This window comes from Agelaius tricolor, unplaced genomic scaffold (assembly GCF_023055355.1).
Source record: "Agelaius tricolor isolate 1412-34295 unplaced genomic scaffold, bAgeTri1.0.p SCAF_88, whole genome shotgun sequence".
Taxonomy (NCBI): domain Eukaryota; kingdom Metazoa; phylum Chordata; class Aves; order Passeriformes; family Icteridae; genus Agelaius; species Agelaius tricolor.
This window is the reverse complement of record NW_027269348.1, coordinates 268,261-288,657: the sequence shown is the minus strand read 5'-3', so window position 1 is coordinate 288,657 and position 20,397 is coordinate 268,261. Positions and strand designations below refer to the sequence as shown.

Sequence of the window (20,397 nt, the reverse complement as noted above, 5' to 3'; positions counted from 1 at the left end):
TTTTGGGGGATTTTAGGAGGTTTGGGGCTTTTATGGGATTTTGGGGCTTTTTGGGGCTTTTTTGGGGATTTTATGAGGTTTGGGAGTTTTTGTTTAGTTGGATTTTGAGGGATTTTGGGGGGGTTTGGGGGGTTTTTGGGAGAATTTTGGGGTTTTTTTGTTCGAGTTTTGAGGTTTGGTGGGGTTTTTTCGGGGGTTTTGGGAGAATTTGGGGTTTTTTGTTTGATTTTTGGGGTTTTTGGGTGGGTTTGGGGGTTTTTGTTTCATTGGATTTTTGGGGATTTTAGTGGTTTTTTTGAGGGGTTTTTATGGGGTTTTGGGAGAATTTGGGGTTTTTTGTTTGGTTTTTGGGGTTTTGGGGGGATTTTTGGGGTTTTTGTGAGGTTTTATGGGGTTTTTGGTTTGATGTTGGGGTTTTAGGGGTTTTGGGGCTTTTTGGTTGGGTTTTGGGGGATTTGGGGAGAATTTTGGGTTTTTTTTCCTTGGGATTTTTGAGGGTTTGGGGGAGGGTTTATGGGGTTTTGGGAGAATTTTGGGTTTTTTTTGTTCAGTTTTGGGGGATTTTAGGGGATTTTTGGGGCTTTTTGGGGATTTTGGGGGGTTTGGGGCTGTTATGGGGTTTGGGGGTTTTTGTTTGGTTGGGTTTTGGGGGATTTTAGGGGGTTTTTGGGGGGAATTTTGGGGTTTTTTGTTTGGTTTTGGGGGGATTTGGGGAGAATTTTGGGGGTTTTTTGGTTGGATTTTTGGGGTTTTTGTGGGGTTTTTTGTGAGGTTTTATGGGGTTTTTTTCTTTGATTTTGGGGTTTTGGGGACTTTTTTGGGGTTTGGGGGATTTTTGGGGGGATTTGGGGGGATTTTGGGAGAATTTGGGGGCTTTTTTGGGGGATTTTTGGGGTTTTTAGGGGGTTTGGGGTTTTTATGGGGTTTGGGGGTTTTTGTTTGTTTGGGTTTTGGGGCATTTTGTGGGGTTTTTGGGGGAATTTTGGGGTTTTTTTGTTTGATTTTGGGGCTTTTGTGAGGTTTTATGGGGTTTTTTTGGGGGGGTTTTTGGGGGAATTTTGGGGGTTTTTTGTTGGATTTTGGGGGGTTTGGGGGGGTTTTTGGGGAGATTTGGGGCTTTTATGGGGTTTGGAGTTTTTGTTTGGTTGAGTTTTTGGGGTTTGGGGGCGATTTGGGGAGAATTTGGGGGTTTTTTGTTTAATTTTTGGAGGTTTTGTGGGGTTTTCTGTGAGGTTTTCTGGGGTTTTTTTATTGGATTTTGGGGTTTTTGGTGGGTTTTAGAGGGTTTTTATGGGGTTTGGGGATTTTTGTTTGGTGGGATTTTAGGGGATTTTGGGAGAATTTGGGGGTTTTTTGTTTGATTTTTGGGGGTTTTGTGGGGTTTTATGGCATTTTTTTTTCTCTGATTTTGGGGTTTTTGTGGGGTTTTTGGGAGAATTTTGGGGTTTTTTGTTTGATTTTTGGTGGTTTTTTGGGGGTTTTTGTGGGGTTTGGGGTTTTCATAGGATTTGGGGTTTTTATGGGCTTTGGGTTTTTTGTTTGGTTGATTTTTGGGGATTTTAGGGGGTTTTTGGGGGGTTTTGAGGTTTTGGGAGAATTTGGGGTTTTTTGTTTGATTTTTGGGGTTTTTGTGGGGTTTTTATCAGGTTTTGGCGTTATTTTGGGGGGTTTTGGGTTATTTTGGGATGGTTTGGGGTTTTTTTTAGGCAGTTTTGGGGTGGTTTTTGGGGTATTTTTGGGGGGCACTTGGGGAAGTTTTGGGGTGGTTTTGGGGGAATTTTTGGGAGGGATTTAGGGTGATTTTGGGGTATTTTTGGGGCTGTTTTGGGATGGTTTTTGGGGTTATGTTGGGGTGTTTTGGGGGTATTACTGGGGTATTTTTAGGGTGGTTTTGGGGTTATTTTGGGATTTTTTTGGGTTATTTTGGTGTGGGTTTTTTGGGAGGATTTGGGGTCATTTGGGGCTGTTTTTAGGGTGGTTTTTGGGGGTTTTTTTGGGGTGTTTTTGGGGTTATTTTGGGATTTTTGGGGTTGTTTTTAGGGTGGTTTTGGGGTGGTTTTTGGGGTTATTTTTTTGGGGTATTTTTGGGGTTATTTTGCTGTGGTTTTTGGGGTTATTTTGGGATTTTTTGGGGTTATTTTAGGGTGGTTTTTGGGGTGATTTGGGGTTGGTTTTAGGGTATTTTTTAGGGTGGTTTTGGGGTGGTTTTTGGGGTTATTTTGGGATTTTTTGGGGTTATTTTTTGGGTTATTTTTGGGGTTATTTTGGGATTTTTTGGGGGTTATTTTGGTGTGGGTTTTGGGGGGATTTGGGGTTGTTTTTAGGGTGGTTTTAGGGTGGTTTTTGGGGTTATTTTATGGGGTATTTTTGGGGTTATTTGGGGGTTATTTTGGTGCGGTTTTTGGGGTTATTTTGGGATTTTTTGGGGTTATTTTCAGGTGGTTTTTGGGGGGATTTGGGGTCATTTGGGGTTGTTTTTGGGGTGGTTTTTGGGGTTATTTTGGGGTATTTTTGGGGCTGTTTTGGGATGGTTTTTGGGGTTATTTTGGGGTGTTTTTGGGGGTATCATTGGGGTATTTTTAGGGTGGTTTTGGGGTTATTTTGGGATTTTTTTGGGTTATTTTGGTGTGGGTTTTTTGGGAGGATTTGGGGTCATTTGGGGCTGTTTTTAGGGTGGTTTTGGGGTGGTTTTTGGGGTTATTTTGGGGTATTTTTGGGGATATTTTCAGGTGGTTTTTGAGGGGATTTGGGGTCGTTTGGGGTTGTTTTTAGGGTGGTTTTGGGGTTATTTTGGGGTTATTTTGGTGTGGATTTTGGGGTTATTTTGGGAATTTTGGGGCTATTTTCAGGTGGGTTTTGGGGTTATTTTATGGGGTATTTTTGGGGTTATTTTGGGGTATTTTTGGGGCTATTTTCAGGTGGTTTTTGGGGGGATTTGGGGTCGTTTGGGGCTGGTTTTGGGGTGGTTTTTTGGGGTTATTTTGGTGTGGGTTTTGGGGTCATTTGGGGTTGTTTGGGGCTATTTTATGGGGTATTTTTGGGGTTATTTTCAGGTGGTTTTTGGGGTCGTTTGGGATTGTTTTGGGGCTGTTTTTAGGGTGGTTTTGGGATGGTTTTCAGGGTGTTTTTAGGGTGTTTTTTGGGGTTATTTTTTGGGGTATTTTTGGGCTTATTTTGGGATTTTTTTGGGTTATTTTCGGGGTGTTTTCAGGGTGTTTTCAAGGTGTTTTTAGGCTGTTTTTAGGGTGTTTTTGGGGTTCTTTTCAGGTGGTTTTTAGGGTGTTTTTAGGCTGTTTTTAGGCTGTTTTTAGGGTGTTTTTTGGGGTTATATTCAGGTGGTTTTTGGGGTGTTTTCAGGGTATTTTTAGGGTGTTTTTAAGGTGTTTTTTGGGGTTATTTTGGGAACTTTTGGGGATATTTTCAGGTGGTTTTTGGGGTCGCTTGGGGCTGTTTTTAGGGTGTTTTCGGGGTGTTTTTAGGGTGTTTTTTGTGGTTATTTTGGGATTTTTTGGGGTTATTTTCAGGTGGTTTTTGGGGTCATTTGGGGTTGTTTTGGGGCTGGTTTTGGGGTATTTTTAGGGTGTTTTTTGGGGTTATTTTCAGGTGGTTTTGGGGTTGTTTTTAGGGTATTTTTAGGGTGTTTTTTGGGGTTGTTTTCAGGTGGTTTTTGGGGTCATTTGGGGTTGTTTTGGGGCTGGTTTTGGGGTATTTTTAGGGTGTTTTTAGGGTGTTTTTTGGGTTTTTTTTTCAGGTGGTTTTTGGGGTCTTTTGGGGTTGTTTTGGGGTTATTTTCAGGTGGTTTTTGGGGTTATTTTTTGGGGTATTTTTGGGGTTATTTTGGGATTTTTTGGGGTTGTTTTCAGGTGGTTTTTGGGGTCATTTGGGGCTGTTTTTAGGGTGTTTTTTGGGTGTTTTCAGGGTGTTTTCAGGGTGTTTTTAGGGGTTTTTTTTCAGGTGGTTTTTGGGGTCATTTGGGGTTGTTTTGGGGCTGGTTTTGGGGTATTTTTACGGTGTTTTTTGGGGTTATTTTCAGGTGGTTTTGGGGTTGTTTTGGGGCTGTTTTTAGGGTGTTTTCGGGGTGTTTTTAGGGTGTTTTTTGGGGTTATTTTGGGATTTTTTGGGGTTATTTTCAGGTGGTTTTTGGGGTCATTTGGGGTTGTTTTGGGGTTATTTTCAGGTGGTTTTTGGGGTTGTTTTTGGGGTATTTTTGGGGTATTTTTGGGGATATTTTCAGGTGGTTTTTGGGGTCGTTTGGGGCTGTTTTTAGGGTTGTTTTTAGGGTGTTTTCAGGGTGTTTTTAGGGGTTTTTTTCAGGTGTTTTTTGGGGTCATTTGGGGTCGTTTGGGGCTGGTTTTGGGGTATTTTCAGGGTGTTTTTAGGGTGTTTTTTGGGGTTATTTTCAGGTGGTTTTTGGGGTGTTTTTAGGGTGTTTTTGGGGTATTTTTAGGGTGTTTTTTGGGGATATTTTCAGGTGGTTTTTGGGGTCATTTGGGGTTGTTTTGGGGCTGGTTTTGGGGTATTTTTAGGGTGTTTTTTGGGGTTATTTTCAGGTGGTTTTTAGGCTGTTTTTAGGGTATTTTTAGGGTGTTTTTAGGGTGTTTTTTGGGGTTCTTTTCTCACCACTGGACGAGTTTCCCCCGCAGCCCCCGGGCGGGTTTGGAGCCCCCCAGCTCCTTCTGGACCACGTGGAAGGGGTAGAGGACATCAATGGGCAGCTCCACGAACACGGGGCCTGGGGACAGCCCAGAAAGGCCCCAAATCCATCAGGGGCACCCCAAAACCCCTGCGAGGGGGGGAGAGAACAAACCCCACAGCAGGACCCCAAAAAAACCCCAAAATCCCCTCCAAAATAACCAAAAAAACCCCAAAAATCCTCTCCAAAATAAAGAAAGGAAACCCCAAAAATCCACTTAAAATAAAGAAAAAAATCCCAAAAATCCACTTAAAATAAACAAAAGAAAGCCCCAAAATCCACTTCAAAATAAAGAAAAGAAACCCCAAAAATCCCCTCCAAAATAAACCAAAAAAACCCCAAAAAAATCCCAAATCCAGGGGATCACCCCAAAATCCCTTCAAGGGAGTTGAGAACCCAAATCCCACAGAAAGACCCCAAAACAATCCCCAAAAATCCAAAAAAAATCCCCAAAAAATCCCCAAAAATCCCCAAAAATCTCAAGGAAATTTTGGGATTCCTCCCATCCCAAATTCTCATTTTGGGGCCGATTTTGGAATCCCAAATCCCAGAAAATTTTGGGATTCTGACCAATGGGAATTTTGGGATTTCTCCCATCCTGGGGCTGATTTTGGGATCCAAATTCCAGAAAATTTTGGGATTCTGACCCCGGGAAATTTTGGGATTTCTCCCATCCCAAATTCTCATTTTGGGGCCAATTTTGGGATCCAAATCCAAGGAAATTTTGGGATCCCAAGCAGGGAAATTTTGGGATTTCTCCCAACCCAAATCCCCATTTTGGGGCCACTTTTGGGATCCAAATCCCAGAAAATTTTGGGATTTCCAACCCAAAACTTCTCCCAATGGGAATTTTGGGATTCCTACCCAGGGAAATTTTGGGATTCCTCCCATCCCAAATCCCCATTTTGGGGCCGATTTTGGGATCCAAATCCCAGAAAATTTTGGGATTCTGACCCCGGGAAATTTTGGGATTTCTCCCAGCCCAAGTCCCCATTTTGGGGCTGATTTTGGAATCCCAAATGGGGCCACTTTTGGAACCCAAATCCCAGAAAATTTTGGGATTTCTCCCATCCCAAACTCCAATTTTGGGGCCAATTTTGGGATCCAAATCCCAGAAAATTTTGGGATTCTGACCAATGGGAATTTTGGGATTCCAACCCAGGGAAATTTTGGGATTCCTCCCATCCCAAATCCCCATTTTGGGGCCGATTTTGGGATCCAAATCCCAGAAAATTTTGGGATTCTGACCCCGGGAAATTTTGGGATTTCTCCCATCCCAAATTCTCATTTTGGGGCCAATTTTGGGATCCAAATCCAAGGAAATTTTGGGATCCCAAGCAAGGAAATTTTGGGATTTCTCCCAACCCAAATCCCCATTTTGGGGCCAATTTTGGGATCCAAATCCCAGAAAATTTTGGGATTCTGACCAATGGGAATTTTGGGATTTCTCCCATCCTGGGGCTGATTTTGGGATCCAAATCCCAGAAAATTTTGGGATTCTGACCCCGGGAAATTTTGGGATTTCTCCCATCCCAAATCCCCATTTTGGGGCTGATTTTGGGATCCAAATTCCAGAAAATTTTGGGATTATTCCCATCCCAAAACTTCTCTCCATTGGGAATTTTGGGATTTCAACCCAAGGGAATTTTGGGATTCCTCCCATCCCAAATTCCCATTTTGGGGCCGATTTTGGGATCCAAATCCCAGGAAATTTTGGGATTTCCAACCCAAGGAAATTTTGGGATTATTCCCATCCCAAATTCCCATTTTGGGGCCAATTTTGGGATCCAACCCAAGGAAATTTTGGGATTCTGACCCAGGGAAATTTTGGGATTATTCCCACCCCAAAACTCTTCTCCATTGGGAATTTTGGGATTTCAACCCAAGGAAATTTTGGGATTTCTCCCATCCCAAATTCCCATTTTGGGGCCGATTTTGGGATCCAAATCCCAGAAAATTTTGGGATTTCCAACCCAAAACTTCTCTCCATGGGAATTTTGGGATTTTTCCCATCCTAAACTCCCATTTTGGCGCCAATTTTGGGATTTCAACCCATGGGAATTTTGGGATTTCTCCCATCCCAAATCCCCATTTTGGGGCTGATTTTGGGATCCAAATCCCAGGAAATTTTGGGATTCTGACCAATGGGAATTTTGGGATTCCAACCCAGGGAAATTTTGGGATTCCTCCCATCCCAAATCCCCATCCTGGGGCCGATTTTGGGATCCAAATCCCAGAAAATTTTGGGATTTCCAACCCAAAACTCCTCCCCATGGGAATTTTGGGATTCTGACCAATGGGAATTTTGGGATTTCTCCCATCCCAAACTCCCATTTTGGGGCCAATTTTGGGATCCAACCCAAGGAAATTTTGGGATTCCTCCCATCCCAAATTCCCATTTTGGGGCCATTTTTGGAATCCCAAATCCCTGAAAATTTTGGGATCCAAGCAGGGAAATTTTGGGATTCCTCCCATCCCAAATCCCCATCCTGGGGCTGATATTGGAACCCCAAATTCCAGAAAATGTTGGGATTCGAACCCATGGGAATTTTGGGATTCCAAGCCATGGGAATTGTGGGATATTTTTGGGAATTTTTGGGAATTCTGGTCCCTGCTCACCGGGCGTCCCCTCCATGGCGATGGTGCAGGGTGGGGATGGAAATTCCCAATCCCAAGGAAATTTTGGGATTTTTTGGGGAATTTTTGGGGAATTTTGGGGATATTTTTGGGATCATTTTTGGGATATTTTTGGGAATTTTTGGGGAATTTTTGGGATCTCTGGTCCCTGCTCACCGGGCGTCCCCTCCATGGTCGATGGCGCAGGGTGGGGAACGGAAATTCCTGATTCCAAGCCATGGGAATTTTTGGGATATTTTTGGGGAATTTTTGGGAATTTTTGGGGATTTTTTGGGATATTTTTGGGGATATTTTTGGGGAATTTTTGGGGAATTTTTGGGATATTTTTGGGGAATTTTTGGGATATATTTGGGGATATTTTTGGGAATTTTTGGGGAATTTTTTGGGAATTTTTGGGGATCTCTGGTCTCTCCTCACTGGGCATCCCCTCCATGGCGATGGCGCAGGGTGGGGATGGAAATTCCCAATCCCAAGGAAATTTGGAGAATTTTTGGGGAATTTTGGGGGAATTTTGGGGAATTTTTTGGAAATTTTGGGAACTCTGGTCCCTGGGATTCCAAGCCATGGAAATTTTGGGGAATTTTGGGGGATTTTTGGGAATTTTTGGGGAATTTTGGGCATCTCTGGTCCCTCCTCACCGGGCGTCCCCTCCATGGCCGTGGCGCAGGCACCAGGGTGGGGATGGAAATTCCCAATTCCAAGCCATGGGAATTATGGGGAATTTTTAGGGAATTTTTGGGAATTTTTGGGATATTTTTGGGGAATTTTTGGGGAATTTTTGGGGATCTCCGGTCCCTCCTCACCAGGTGTCCCCTCCATGGCGATGGCGCAGGGTGGGGATGGAAATTCCCAATCCCAAGAGAAATTTGGAGAATTTTTGGGGAATTTTTGGGGATTTTTGGGGATATTTTTGGGAATTTTTGGGATAATTTTTGGGATAATTTTTGGGATATTTTTTGGGATACTTTTGGGATATTTTTGGGGAATTTTTGGGATCTCCGGTTCCTCCTCACCGGGCGTGCCCTCCATGGCGATGGCGATGGCAAAGGGTGGGGAATGGAAATTCCCAATTCCAAGCCATGGGAATTGTGGGGAATTTTTGGGATATTTTTGGGATATTTTTGGGACATTTTGGGGATATTTTTGGGATATTTTTGGGAACTCCGTTCCCTGCTCACCGTGTGTCCCCTCCATGGCGATGGCGCAGAGTGGGAATGGAAATTCCTGATTCCGAGCCATGGGAATTTTTGGAAATTTTTGGGGAATTTTTGGGGAATTTTGGGATATTTTTGGGAATTTTGGGGAATTTTTGGGAATTTTTGGGGATCTCCAGTCCCTGCTCACCGGGCGTCCCCTCCATGGCGATGGCGCAGGGTGGGGATGGAAATTCCCGATTCCAAGGAAATTTGGAGAATTTTGGGGGAATTTTGGGGGAATTTTGGGGAATTTTTTGGGAATTGAGGGAATTCAGGTCCCTGCTCACCGGGTGTCCCCTCCATGGCGGTGGCGATGGCGCGGCGCAGGGTGGGGACGATGTCGCGCACGGCGCGCACGGAGAGCGCGGATTTGCACAGGGACCGGAACAGCGGCAGCTGCGGGATGTCCTGGAGAGCCCCGCGGCCCTGGAATGAGGGAATGCTGGGAATTCTGGGAATTCTGGGAATGCTGGGAAATCTGGGGAATCTGGGAATTCTGGGGAATCTGGAATTCTGGGATTTGGGAATGGCAAAGGGGATTCGGGAACGGCGGCAGCTGCGGGGATGTCCTGGAGAGCCCCACGGCCCTGGAACGAGGGAATTTGGGAATTCCGGGAATTCTGGGAATTCAGGGAATTCTGGGAATTCTGGGAATTCAGGTATTTGGGAATGGCCTTGGGAATTTGGGAATGGCATTGAAAATTCCAAAATGGCACCAAGGATTTGGGAATGGGCATCAGGAACTTCAAAATGGCACCGGGGATTCGGGAATGGCATCAGGGATTTGGGAATGCGCATCGAAAATTTGGGAATGGCATCGAAAATTCAGGAATGGGCAACAGGAACTTCAAAATGGCACCGGGGATTCGGGAATGGCATCAAAATTGTGGAAATTTGGGAATGGCATCAAAAATTCAGGAATGGACATCGAAAATTCAGGAATTGGCATCAGGAGTTTGGGAATTCAGGAATTCAGGAAAGGCATTGGGAATTTGGAAACGGGAAAGAGAATTGGGAAATGGAATTGGGAATTTGGGATTGGCATCGAGAACTTGGGAATGGCATTGAAAATTTGGGAATTTGGGAATGGGCATTGGGAATTCCAAAATGGCACCAGGAATTTGGGAGTGACATCGAAAATTTGGGAATGGCAAAGGGAATTTGGGAATGGCAAAGGGAAATCCAAAATGGCGCAAGGAATTTGGGAATGGGGACCGGGAATTGGGGAATGGGGACCGGGAATTTGGGAATTCGGGAATGGCAAAGGGGATTTGGAATTTGGGAACTCAGGGATTCAGGAATGGCCACTGGGAATTTGGGAACAGCGGCAGCTGCGGGGATGTCCTGGAGAGCCCCATGGCCCTGGAATGAGGGAATGAGGGAATTTGGGAATCTGGGAATTCTGGGAATTTGGGAATGGCCTTGGGAATTTGCAAATGGCATCAAAAATTTCGGAATGGGCATCGAAAATTCCAAAATGGCACCAAGGATTTGGGAATGGGCATCAGGAACTTCAAAATGGCACCGGGGATTCGGGAATGGCATCAAAATTGTGGAAATTTGAGAATGGCATTGAAAATTCAGGAATGGGCATCAAAAATTTGGGAATGGGCATCAGGAGTTTGGGAATTCAGGAAAGGAAGTGGGAATTTGGGATTGAGCATCAAAAATTTGGGAATAGGCATTGGGAAATCCAAAATGGCACTGGGAATCTGGGAATGGCATCGGGGATTTGGGAACGGGAAAGGGATTTGGGAAAGGGAATTGGGAATTTGGGATTGGCATTGAGAACTTGGGAATGGCATTGAAAATTTGGGAATTTGGGAACGGGCATTGGGAATTCCAAAATGGCATCGAAAATTTGGGAATGGCAAAGGGAAATCCAAAATGGTGCAGGGAATTTCGGAATGGCATTGGGAATTTGGGAATTTGGGAATGGCATCAAAAATTTGGGAATGGGCAAGGGAATTGGGCAAGGGAATTGGGAATTTGGGATTGGCATCGAGAATTTGGGAATGGCATTGAAAATTTGGGAATTTGGGAATTTGGGAATGGGCATTGTGTGGCATTGGGAATTTCAAAATGGCACCAGGAATTTGGGATTGGCATCAAAAATTTGGTAATGGGCAGTGGGAATTCAGGAATGGGCAGTGGGAATTCAGGAATGGGCATGGAAAATTCGGGATTGGCAGCGGGAATTCGGGAATGGGCGCCGGGAATTCGGGAATGGGCACTGGGAATTCGGGATTGGGCGTCGGGAATTCGGGATCGGTGTCGGGAATTCGGGAAGGGGCACCGGGAATTCGGGATCGGTGTCGGGAATTCGGGATGGGCGCCGGGAGGGACATCCTGGGGCAGTGCCCACCTTCTGCAGGGAGGCGGCGGCGCCGCCCAGCAGCAGCAGCGGGGACTCGGCCATCTGCGCGTTCTTGACGGCCGTCACCGCGTTGGTGACACCGGGACCCGCCGTCACCGCCGCCACGCCGATGCGGCCTGCGGGGACAGCGCGGGGTGGGCACCACGGGGACACCAAGGGGACACCACGGGGGCATCGTATCGGCTCCACAGTGGCACCAAGACGGCACCAAGGTGGCACCAAGGTGACACCATGGTGGCACCAAGGTGGTGGCAAGGTGACACCATGGTGGCACCAAGGTGGCCCACAGATGGCGCCAAGGTGGCGCCAAGGTGGCACCAAGGTGGCCTACAGATGGTGCTAAGGTGGCACCAACATGGCACCAAGATGGCCCCAAGATGGCCTCAAGATGGCTTCAAGGTGGCACCAAGGTGACACCATGGTGGGACCAAGGTGGCCTACAGATGGTGCCAAGGTGGCACCAAGATGGCCTCAAGATGGCTTCAAGGTGGCGCCAAGGTGGCACCAAGGTGGCTTCAAGGTGGCACCAAGGTGGTGGCAAGGTGACACCATGGTGGCACCATGGTGGCCTACAGATGGTGCTAAGGTGGCACCAACATGGCCTCAAGATGGCTTCAAGGTGCCACCAAGATGGCCTCAAGATGGCTCCATGGTGGCACCGATACGGCACCAAGGTGGTGCCAAGGTGGCGCCAAGGTGGCACCAAGGTGGAGCGAAAGTGGCACCAAGATGTCTCCATGGTGGCACAAGGTGGCATCAATATGGCCTCAAAATGGTGCCAAGGTGACACCAAAGTGGCATCAAGGTGGCACCAAGATGGCTCCATGGTGGCACCCAGATGGAACCAATATGGCTTCAAGATGGCACCAAGGTGGCCTCAGGATGGCTGCAAGATGGCATCAAGGTGGCACCAAGGTGGCCTCAAGATGGCACCAAGATGGCTTCAAGATGACACCAAAGTGGCACCAAAGTGGCATCAATATGCGTCCAAGGTGGCACAAAAACGGCACCAAGATGGCGCCAAGGTAACATTGTGGTGGCACCATGGTGGCATCAAGGTTGCACCAAGATTGCACCAAGGTGACATCAAGATGGCTCCAATATGGCCTCAAGATGGCCCCAAGATTGCACCAAGGTGACATCATGGTGGCACCAAGATGACATCAAGATGGCGCCAAGGTGGAGCCAAAGTGGCACCAAGGTGACATCATGGTGGTACCAAGATGGCTCCAAAATGGCGCCAAGATGACACCATGGTGACATTGTGATGGCACCAAGATGACATCAAGATGGCACCAAGGTGACATCATGGTGGTACCAAGATGGCACCAAGGTGGAGCCAAAATGGCACCAAGATGACACCATGGTGACATCGTGATGACATCAAGGTGGCACCAAGGTGGCTCTAAAATGGCGCCAAGGTGGCCTCAAGATGGACAGACGGCCTCAGGGTGGGACACCCCAAAACCCTCTGGAGATGTTGGCCATGGGGCCACCTCCATCCCTTGTGGACAAATGGGGACAAATGGGGACAAATGGGGACAAACTGGGGACAAATGGGGACAAATGGGGACAAATGCCACGCTGGACATCCCAAAGTCCTTGAACCCTCTCAGGTGACCTAGGACCCCACCAACATGGGACACCCCAAAACCCTCTGGAGATGTTGGCCATGGGGCCACCTCCATCCCTTGGGGACAAAATGGGGACAAAATGGGGACAAATGGGGACAAAATGGGGACAAACGCCACCCTGGACACCCCAAAGTCTTGGAGCCCTCTGAAGTCACCCAAGACCCACCAAGGAGGGACACCCCAAAACCCTCTGCAGATGTTGGCCATGGGGCCACCTCCATCCCTTGGGGACAAATGGGGACAAATGGGGACAAAATGGGGACAAATGGGGACAGCTGGGGACAAGCGGGGCCCGGTGCTGACCCGAGACGCGCGAGACGGCGTCGGCGGCGAAGACGGCGGTGGCCTCGTGGCGCGTGTCCACCACGCGGATGCCGATCTTCTCGCAGGCCACCAGCACGGGCGAGATGTGTCCCCCGGGCAGCGTGAACAGGAAGCGCACGCCGTGCGCCCGCAGCACCTCGGCCACCAGCTCGCCACCGTGCCGGGGACTCGCCGGGTCCACCTGGGGACACGTGGGGACACCTGAATCAGTGTCCTCTGTGCCACCGGTGACACCTGAACTCAGTGTCCTCTGTGCCACCGGTGACACCTGAACTCAGTGTCCTCCATGGCACCGGTGACACCTGGGGACACCGCGGGGACACCGGGGACACCTGAATCAGTGTCCTCCATGCCACCGGTGACACCTGAACTCAGTGTCCTCCATGGCACTGGTGACACCTGAACTCAGTGTCCTCCGTGCCACCAGTGACACCTGGGGACACAGGGACAGCTGAGCTCAGTGTCCTCCATGGCACTGGTGACAGCTGAGCTCAGTGTCCTCCTGGGGACACCAAGGGGACAGGGGGGACACCGGGGACACCGGGGACACCTGAATCAGTGTCCTCCATGCCACCAGTGACAGCTGAGCTCAATGTTCTCCATGGCACTGGTGACAGCTGAGCTCAATGTTCTCCGTGCCACCAGTGTCCACCTGGGGACACCGCGGGGACACAGGGACAGCTGAACTCAATGTTCTCCATGTCACCGGTGACAGCTGAACTCAATGTCCTCCATGGCACTGGTGACAGCTGAATCAGTGTCCTCCATGGCACCGGGGACACCTGAATCAGTGTCCTCCATGGCACCGGTGACAGGTGAGCTCAGTGTCCTCCATGGCACCAGTGACGCCTGGGGACACCGCGGGGACACAGGAACAGCTGAGCTCAGTGTCCTCCATGTCACCGGGGACAGCTGAACTCAGTGTCCTCCATGGCACCGGTGACACCTGAATCAGTGTCCTCCATGGCACTGGTGACACCTGAACTCAGTGTCCTCTGTGCCACCAGTGACAGCTGAATCAGTGTCCTCCATGGCACCGGTGACACCTGGGGACACCGCGGGGACACCGGGGACACCTGAATCAGTGTCCTCCATGCCACCGGTGACACCTGAACTCAGTGTCCTCCATGGCACCGGGGACACCTGAATCAGTGTCCTCCATGCCACCAGTGTCCACCTGGGGACACCAAGGGGATGGGGGGGACACCGGGGACACAGTGACAGCTGAACTCAGTGTGCTCCATGGCACTGGTGACAGCTGAGCTCAGAGTCCTCCATGCCACCGGTGTCCACCTGGGGACACCGCAGGGACACAGGGACAGCTGAACTCAGTGTCCTCCATGCCACCGGTGACACCTGAACTCAGTGTCCTCCATGGCACTGGTGACACCTGAATCAGTGTCCTCCATGCCACCAGTGTCCACCTGGGGACACCAAGGGGATGGGGGGGACACCGGGGACACAGTGACAGCTGAACTCAGTGTCCTCCATGCCACCAGTGACACCTGGGGACACCGCGGGGACACCGGGACAGCTGAATCAGTGTCCTCCATGGCACCGGGGACACCTGGGGACACTGTGGGGACACAGGGACACCAGGGACAGCTGAGCTCAGTGTCCTCCATGGCACCAGTGTCCACCTGGGGACACCGCGGGGACACAGGGACACCGGGGACAGCTGAATCAGTGTCCTCCATGGCACTGGTGACACCTGAACTCAGTGTCCTCCATGCCACCAGTGTCCACCTGGGGACACATGGGGACACCGGGGACAGCTGAATCAGTGTCCTCCGTGCCACCAGTGACAGCTGAGCTCAATGTTCTCCATGGCACTGGTGACACCTGAATCAGTGTCCTCCATGGCACCGGGGACAGCTGAGCTCAGTGTCCTCCATGGCACCAGTGTCCACCTGGGGACACCGCGGGGACACAGGGACAGCTGAGCTCAGTGTCCTCCATGCCACCAGTGACAGCTGAACTCAATGTTCTCCATGCCACTGGTGACAGCTGAGCTCAATGTTCTCCGTGCCACCAGTGTCCACCTGGGGACACATGAGGACGGGGGGACACCGGGGACACCTGAACTCAGTGTCCTCCATGGCACCGGGGACACCTGGGGACACCGCAGGGACACAGGGACAGCTGAACTCAGTGTCCTCCATGGCACCAGTGACAGCTGAGCTCAATGTTCTCCATGGCACTGGTGACACCTGAATCAGTGTCCTCCATGGCACCGGTGACACCTGGGGACACCGCGGGGACACAGGGACAGCTGAGCTCAGTGTCCTCCATGCCACCGGTGTCCACCTGGGGACACCAAGGGGACAGGGGGGACACCGGGGACACCGGTGACAGCTGAATCAGTGTCCTCCATGCCACCAGTGTCCACCTGGGGACACTGTGGGGACACTGGGACAGCTGAGCTCAGCGTCCCCCATGCCATTGGTGACAGCTGGGGACACCAAGGGGACAGGGGGACACTGGGGACACCGGTGACAGCTGAGCTCAGTGTCCCCCATGTCACCAGTGACAGCTGAGCTCAGTGTCCTCCATGCCACCAATGTCCACCTGGGGACGCCAAGGGGACAGGGGGGGACACCGGGGACATCGGTGACACCTGTCCCCAGTGTCCTCCATGCCACCGGTGACACCTGTCCTCAGTGTCCCCCATGCCACCAGTGTCCACCTGGGGACACTGTTGGGACACACGGACACCTGTCCTCAGTGTCCTCCGTGCCACCTGTCCCCAATGTCCCCCTTGTTCCACCTGTCCCACCAGTGCCACAGGTGACACCTGTCCCCAGTGTCCTCCATCCCACGGGCGTCACCTGTCCCCAATGTCCCCCCAATGTCCCCAACGTCCCCAGTGTCCCCATTCCCCAATGTCCCAAATGTCCTCCCAGTGTCCCAATGTCCCCAACATCCCCAATGTCCCCAATGTCCTCCATTCCCCAGTGTCCCCAGTGTCCTCCCAGTCCCCAATGTCTCCTCAATGTCCCCAGTGTCCCCAACATCTCCAATGTACCCCCAGCCCCTGGTGTCCCCAGTGTCCCACCAGTCCCCAAGGTCCCCAGTGTCCCCCCAGTGTCCTCCCAGTCCCCAATGTCCCAATGCTCCCAATGTCCCCCCAGTGTCTTCAATGTCCCCAGTGTCCCACCAGTCCCCAAGGTCCCCCCAGCTCCTCATCCCCAATGTCCCAAACATCTCCAATGTCCCCAATGTCCCCAGTGTGCCCACATTGTCCCCAATGTCCCCAACATCTCCAACCTCCCCCCAGCCCCCAATGTCCCCCCAATGTCCCCAATGTCCCCCCAGCCCCCAGTGTTGTCCCCCATGTCCCCAACATCTCCAACCTCCCCCCCCAATGTCCCCAATGTGTCCCCATGTCCCCAGTGTCCTCCCAGCCCCCAGTGTCCCCAATGTGTCCCCATGTCCCCAGACCTTGTGGCGCAGGCGGTAGAGGAGCCCGAGGCGCTGGGCCACCACCAGCAGGACCAGGGCCACCAAGGCCACCAGGGCCACCAGGACGGTCACCAAACCCATGGCAGGAGCTGCAAAACAACGGGGACACCTCTGTCACCACAGGGCCACCACAGGGTCACTATGGGGCCACCACAGGGCCACCACAGGGTCACCATAAGCTCAGTGGTGACACTAGTGCCACCTGTCCCAAGTGTCCTCCGTGCCACCGGTGCCACCTGAGCCCATGTCCCCTGTCCCACCTGTGTCACCATGGGGTCACCATGGGGTCACCATGGAGTCAGTGGTGACACAAGTGACACCTGTCCCCAGCGTCCTCCATGCCACCAGTGCCACCTGTCCCTTGTCCCACCTGTCCCACGTGTGTCACCACAGGGCCACCACAGGGTCACCATAAGCTCAGTGGTGACACCAGTGCCACCTATCCCCAGTGTCCTCCGTGCCACCGGTGCCACCTGAGCCCATGTCCCCTGTCCCACGTGTGTCACCACAGGGTCACCACGGGGTCAGTGGTGACACCGGTGACACCTGTCCCGAGTGTCCTCCATGCCACCAGTGCCACCTGTGCCACATGTCCCCCTTGTTCCACCTGTGGGACACCAGGAACCCCTGGGGACACCAAGAACTGCTTGGGGACATCAGGAACGGCCTGGGGACACCAGGAACTGCTTGGGAACACCCTGGGAGCACCTGGGGACACCAGGACCTGCTTGGGGACATCAGGGACTGCTTGGGGACACCAGGAATGGCTTGGGGACATCAGGAATGGCCTGGGGACATCAGGAATGGTTTGGGGACATCATGGGAACCCCTGGGGACACCAGGAACGGCCTGGGGACATCAGGAACCGCTTGGGGACACCAGGAACGGCCTGGGGACACCAGGAATGACCTGGGGACACCAGGAACCACCTGGGGACACTGTAGGAACACCTGGGGACACCAGGAACCACCTGGGGACATCAGGAACCCCTGGGGACATCAGGAATGGTCTGGGGACACCGTGGGAACACATGGGGACATCAGGAACCGCTTGGGGACATCAGGAATGGTCTGGGGACACCCTGGGAACCCCTGGGGACACCAGGAACTGCTTGGGGACACCAGGAATGGCCTGGGGACACCCTGGGAACCCCTGGGGACACCAGGAGCTGCTTGGGGACACCAGGAATGGCCTGGGGACACCAGGAGCTGCTTGGGGACACCAGGAATGGCTTGGGGACACCAGGAACGGCCTGGGGACACCCTGGGAACACCTGGGGACATCAGGAACCGCTTGGGGACACCAGGAATGGCTTGGGGACACCAGGAATGACCTGGGGACACTGTGGGAACACCTGGGGACACCAGGAATGGTCTGGGGACACCCTGGGAACCCCTGGGGACACCCTGGGAACCCCTGGGGACACCAGGAATGGCCAGGAATTAATTGAACCCCATTTAATGAATTATTTTGCATTAATTAAACTCTGGATTAACTGAAGCCAGGTTAATTAATTAGACCAGATTAATTAAACTCTGGATTAATTTGACACAGTTTAATCAATTAGATTGGATTAATTAAACTCTGGATTAATTGGACACAGTTTAATCAATTAGATTGGATTAATTAAACTCTGGATTAATTGGACACAGTTTAATCAATTAGATTGGATTAATTAAACTCTGGATTAATTGGACACAGTTTAATCAATTAGATTGGATTAATTAAACTCTGGATTAATCGGACCCATCCTAATTAATTAGACTGGATTAATCACACTTCGGGTTAATTGGACCCAGTTTAATAAATTAGACTGAATTAATTAAACTCTGCATTAATTGAAGTCAGTTTAATTATTAGACTGAATTAATTAAACTCTGGATTAACTGAAGCCAGTTTAATTAATTAGACTGGATTAATTAAATTCTGGAATAATTGAACCCAATTTAATTAATTAGGCAGAATTAATTAAACTCTGCATTGATTGAAGCCAGTTTAATTATTCAATTGGATTAATTAACCTCTGCATTATTTGGACCCATCCTAATTAATTAGACTGGATTAATTAAACTTGGGATTATTTAGGCCCAGTTCAATTAATTCAGCTGGATTAATTAAACTTTAATTAATTAATTAAACCCAGTTTAACCAGTCCCAGTTTAACCAGTCCTGGTTTATCCAGATTCCTCCACCCGCCCACGTTCATTTGCATAATCGGGGCTCATTTGCATATGCAGGCATAATCACACAGCTCATTTGCATAATCAGCAAAGGCTTAATTACCCCTAACGAGGTTTCGCCCCTCCCCCAAACATTCCTGGCATTCCCTCCCTGGGCCCAAATGGGGCCAAAAGGGCCCAAATTGGGGCAAAAAAATCAGAAATTTTGGGGCGAAATTCCTCAAATTTGGGGTGAAATTCCCAAATTTTTGGAGCAAAAAAAAAATCCCAATTTTGGAGCAAAAATCCTCAAATTTGGGGCAAAACCCCCCAAATTTGGGGTTAAATTCTGAAATTTTGGAGCAAAAAAAATCCCAATTTTAGGTCAAAAATCCCTATTTTTGAGAGAAAATCCCCAATTTGAGTCAAAATTCCTCAAATTTGGGGCAAGAATCTCCAAATTTGAGCAAAAATCCCAAATTCTGGAGTGAAAATCCCAAATTGCGAAGCAAAACCCCCAATTTATGAATGAAATTCCTGAATTTTGGAGCAAAAATCCCAAATTTTGGAGCAAGTTTTCCAAATTTGGGTTAAAAAAAAATAAATCCCAAATTGAGGCTCGAAATCCCAATTTTAGGGCAAAAATCTCCGAATTTGGGGCGAAAATCTCCGAATTTGGGGATAAAAATTCCCAATTTTGTGGCATTTCCGGGGGGTTGGTACCGGCTGGGGACAATGAGGGGACACAGAGGGGACAATGAGGGGACAATGAGGGGACAATGAGGGGACACAGGAGCTCAGTCCCGGCAGTTTTGGGGTTTTTGTCACCTCTGTCCCCAAAAGCCACCTTGGTCCCTCAGTGTCACCTCTGTCCCCAAGGCCACCCCGGTCCCCGATTGTCACCTTTGTCCCCAGAGCCACCCCAATGGCCGGGACCTCCTCCAGGTGTACTCAGGTGTCCCCAAACCCCCCCCCAGTGTCCCGGACGCCCCTCTCAGGTGTCCCCAAGTGTCCCCAAACACCCCCAAGTGTCCCCAAGCCCCCTCAGTGTCCCCAAACCCCCTCAAATGTCCCCAACACCCCCCCCCCCCCCACCGATGTCCCCAAACGCCGCCCCCCCCACCCCCGGTGTCCCCAAATATCCCCAAAACCCCCCAGGACCCCGCCAATGTCCCGGACCCCCTCTCAGGTGTCCCCAAATGTCCCCAAATGTCCCCAAATGTCCCCAACCCCCTCCCCGTCCCCTCACCTGCCGTTCCCGGAAGCGCCGCGCTCGCCGTGGCCCCGCCCACACCTGCCGGCCCCGCCCAATCCGAACGCCCCCTCGCGGTCACGTGACGCGCGCGCCGCCTTTTCCCCGCCCCGTTCCCTCAGAGCTCGCCTCGCTTCCGGGTCGGCGCGATGACGTCATGGGCTCGCGCCCCCGGCGCGGCGCTGTGATTGGTGGGTTGTGAAAGGGGGCGGGGTTAAGGGTGAGGGGCGGGTAGTGGGCGGGGCGAAAGGGAAGGGGCGTGGCTTTGTGCAGAGGCCACGCCCCCTTGGGGGCTCCCAATTGGCGGGGCAAGGAGGGGAATACAAAAAAATTATAAAATAAAATAAAATAAAATAAAATAAAATAAAATAAAATAAAATAAAATAAAATAAAATAAAATAAAAATTGAATTTAGATTAAATTAACATAAATTAAACTTTAAAAGTTTCCTATTTGAGGAGGGGGCTCTAATTTGGGGGTCCCATTTTGGGGAGGTTTGGGGTTTTTTTGGGGTTGTGGGATTTTTCAGCATCTCATTTTAGGGAATTTTGAGGCTTTTTAGGGCTCCATTTTGGGGGGTTTTTGTAGGTCCCATTTTGGGGGATTTGGGGTTTTTTGGGGTCCCATTAGGGGGGGATTTGGGGTTTTTGGGGGGTTGTTTTG

At 50.3% G+C, this 20,397-nt stretch overlaps 1 protein-coding gene across 3 annotated transcripts in view; it reads right to left on the bottom strand.

The window, feature by feature from the left end:
• ILVBL (ilvB acetolactate synthase like) overlaps positions 1–19,814 on the bottom strand; it is a 34,001-nt gene extending 14,187 nt beyond the window's left edge. For all 3 annotated transcript variants that reach the window (XM_071418576.1, XM_071418579.1, XM_071418578.1), the window contains exons 1-6: positions 19,732–19,814; positions 16,303–16,412; positions 12,841–13,042; positions 10,892–11,019; positions 8,814–8,952; positions 4,621–4,732 (exon numbers count right to left, since the gene is read on the bottom strand). In XM_071418576.1, coding sequence (XP_071274677.1) covers positions 4,621–4,732; positions 8,814–8,952; positions 10,892–11,019; positions 12,841–13,042; positions 16,303–16,404 — 683 coding nt within the window. In that variant the 5' untranslated portion in view covers positions 16,405–16,412; positions 19,732–19,814. The remainder of the gene's footprint in view (positions 1–4,620; positions 4,733–8,813; positions 8,953–10,891; positions 11,020–12,840; positions 13,043–16,302; positions 16,413–19,731) is intronic.
• Between the last annotated feature and the right edge of the window lie 583 nt (positions 19,815–20,397).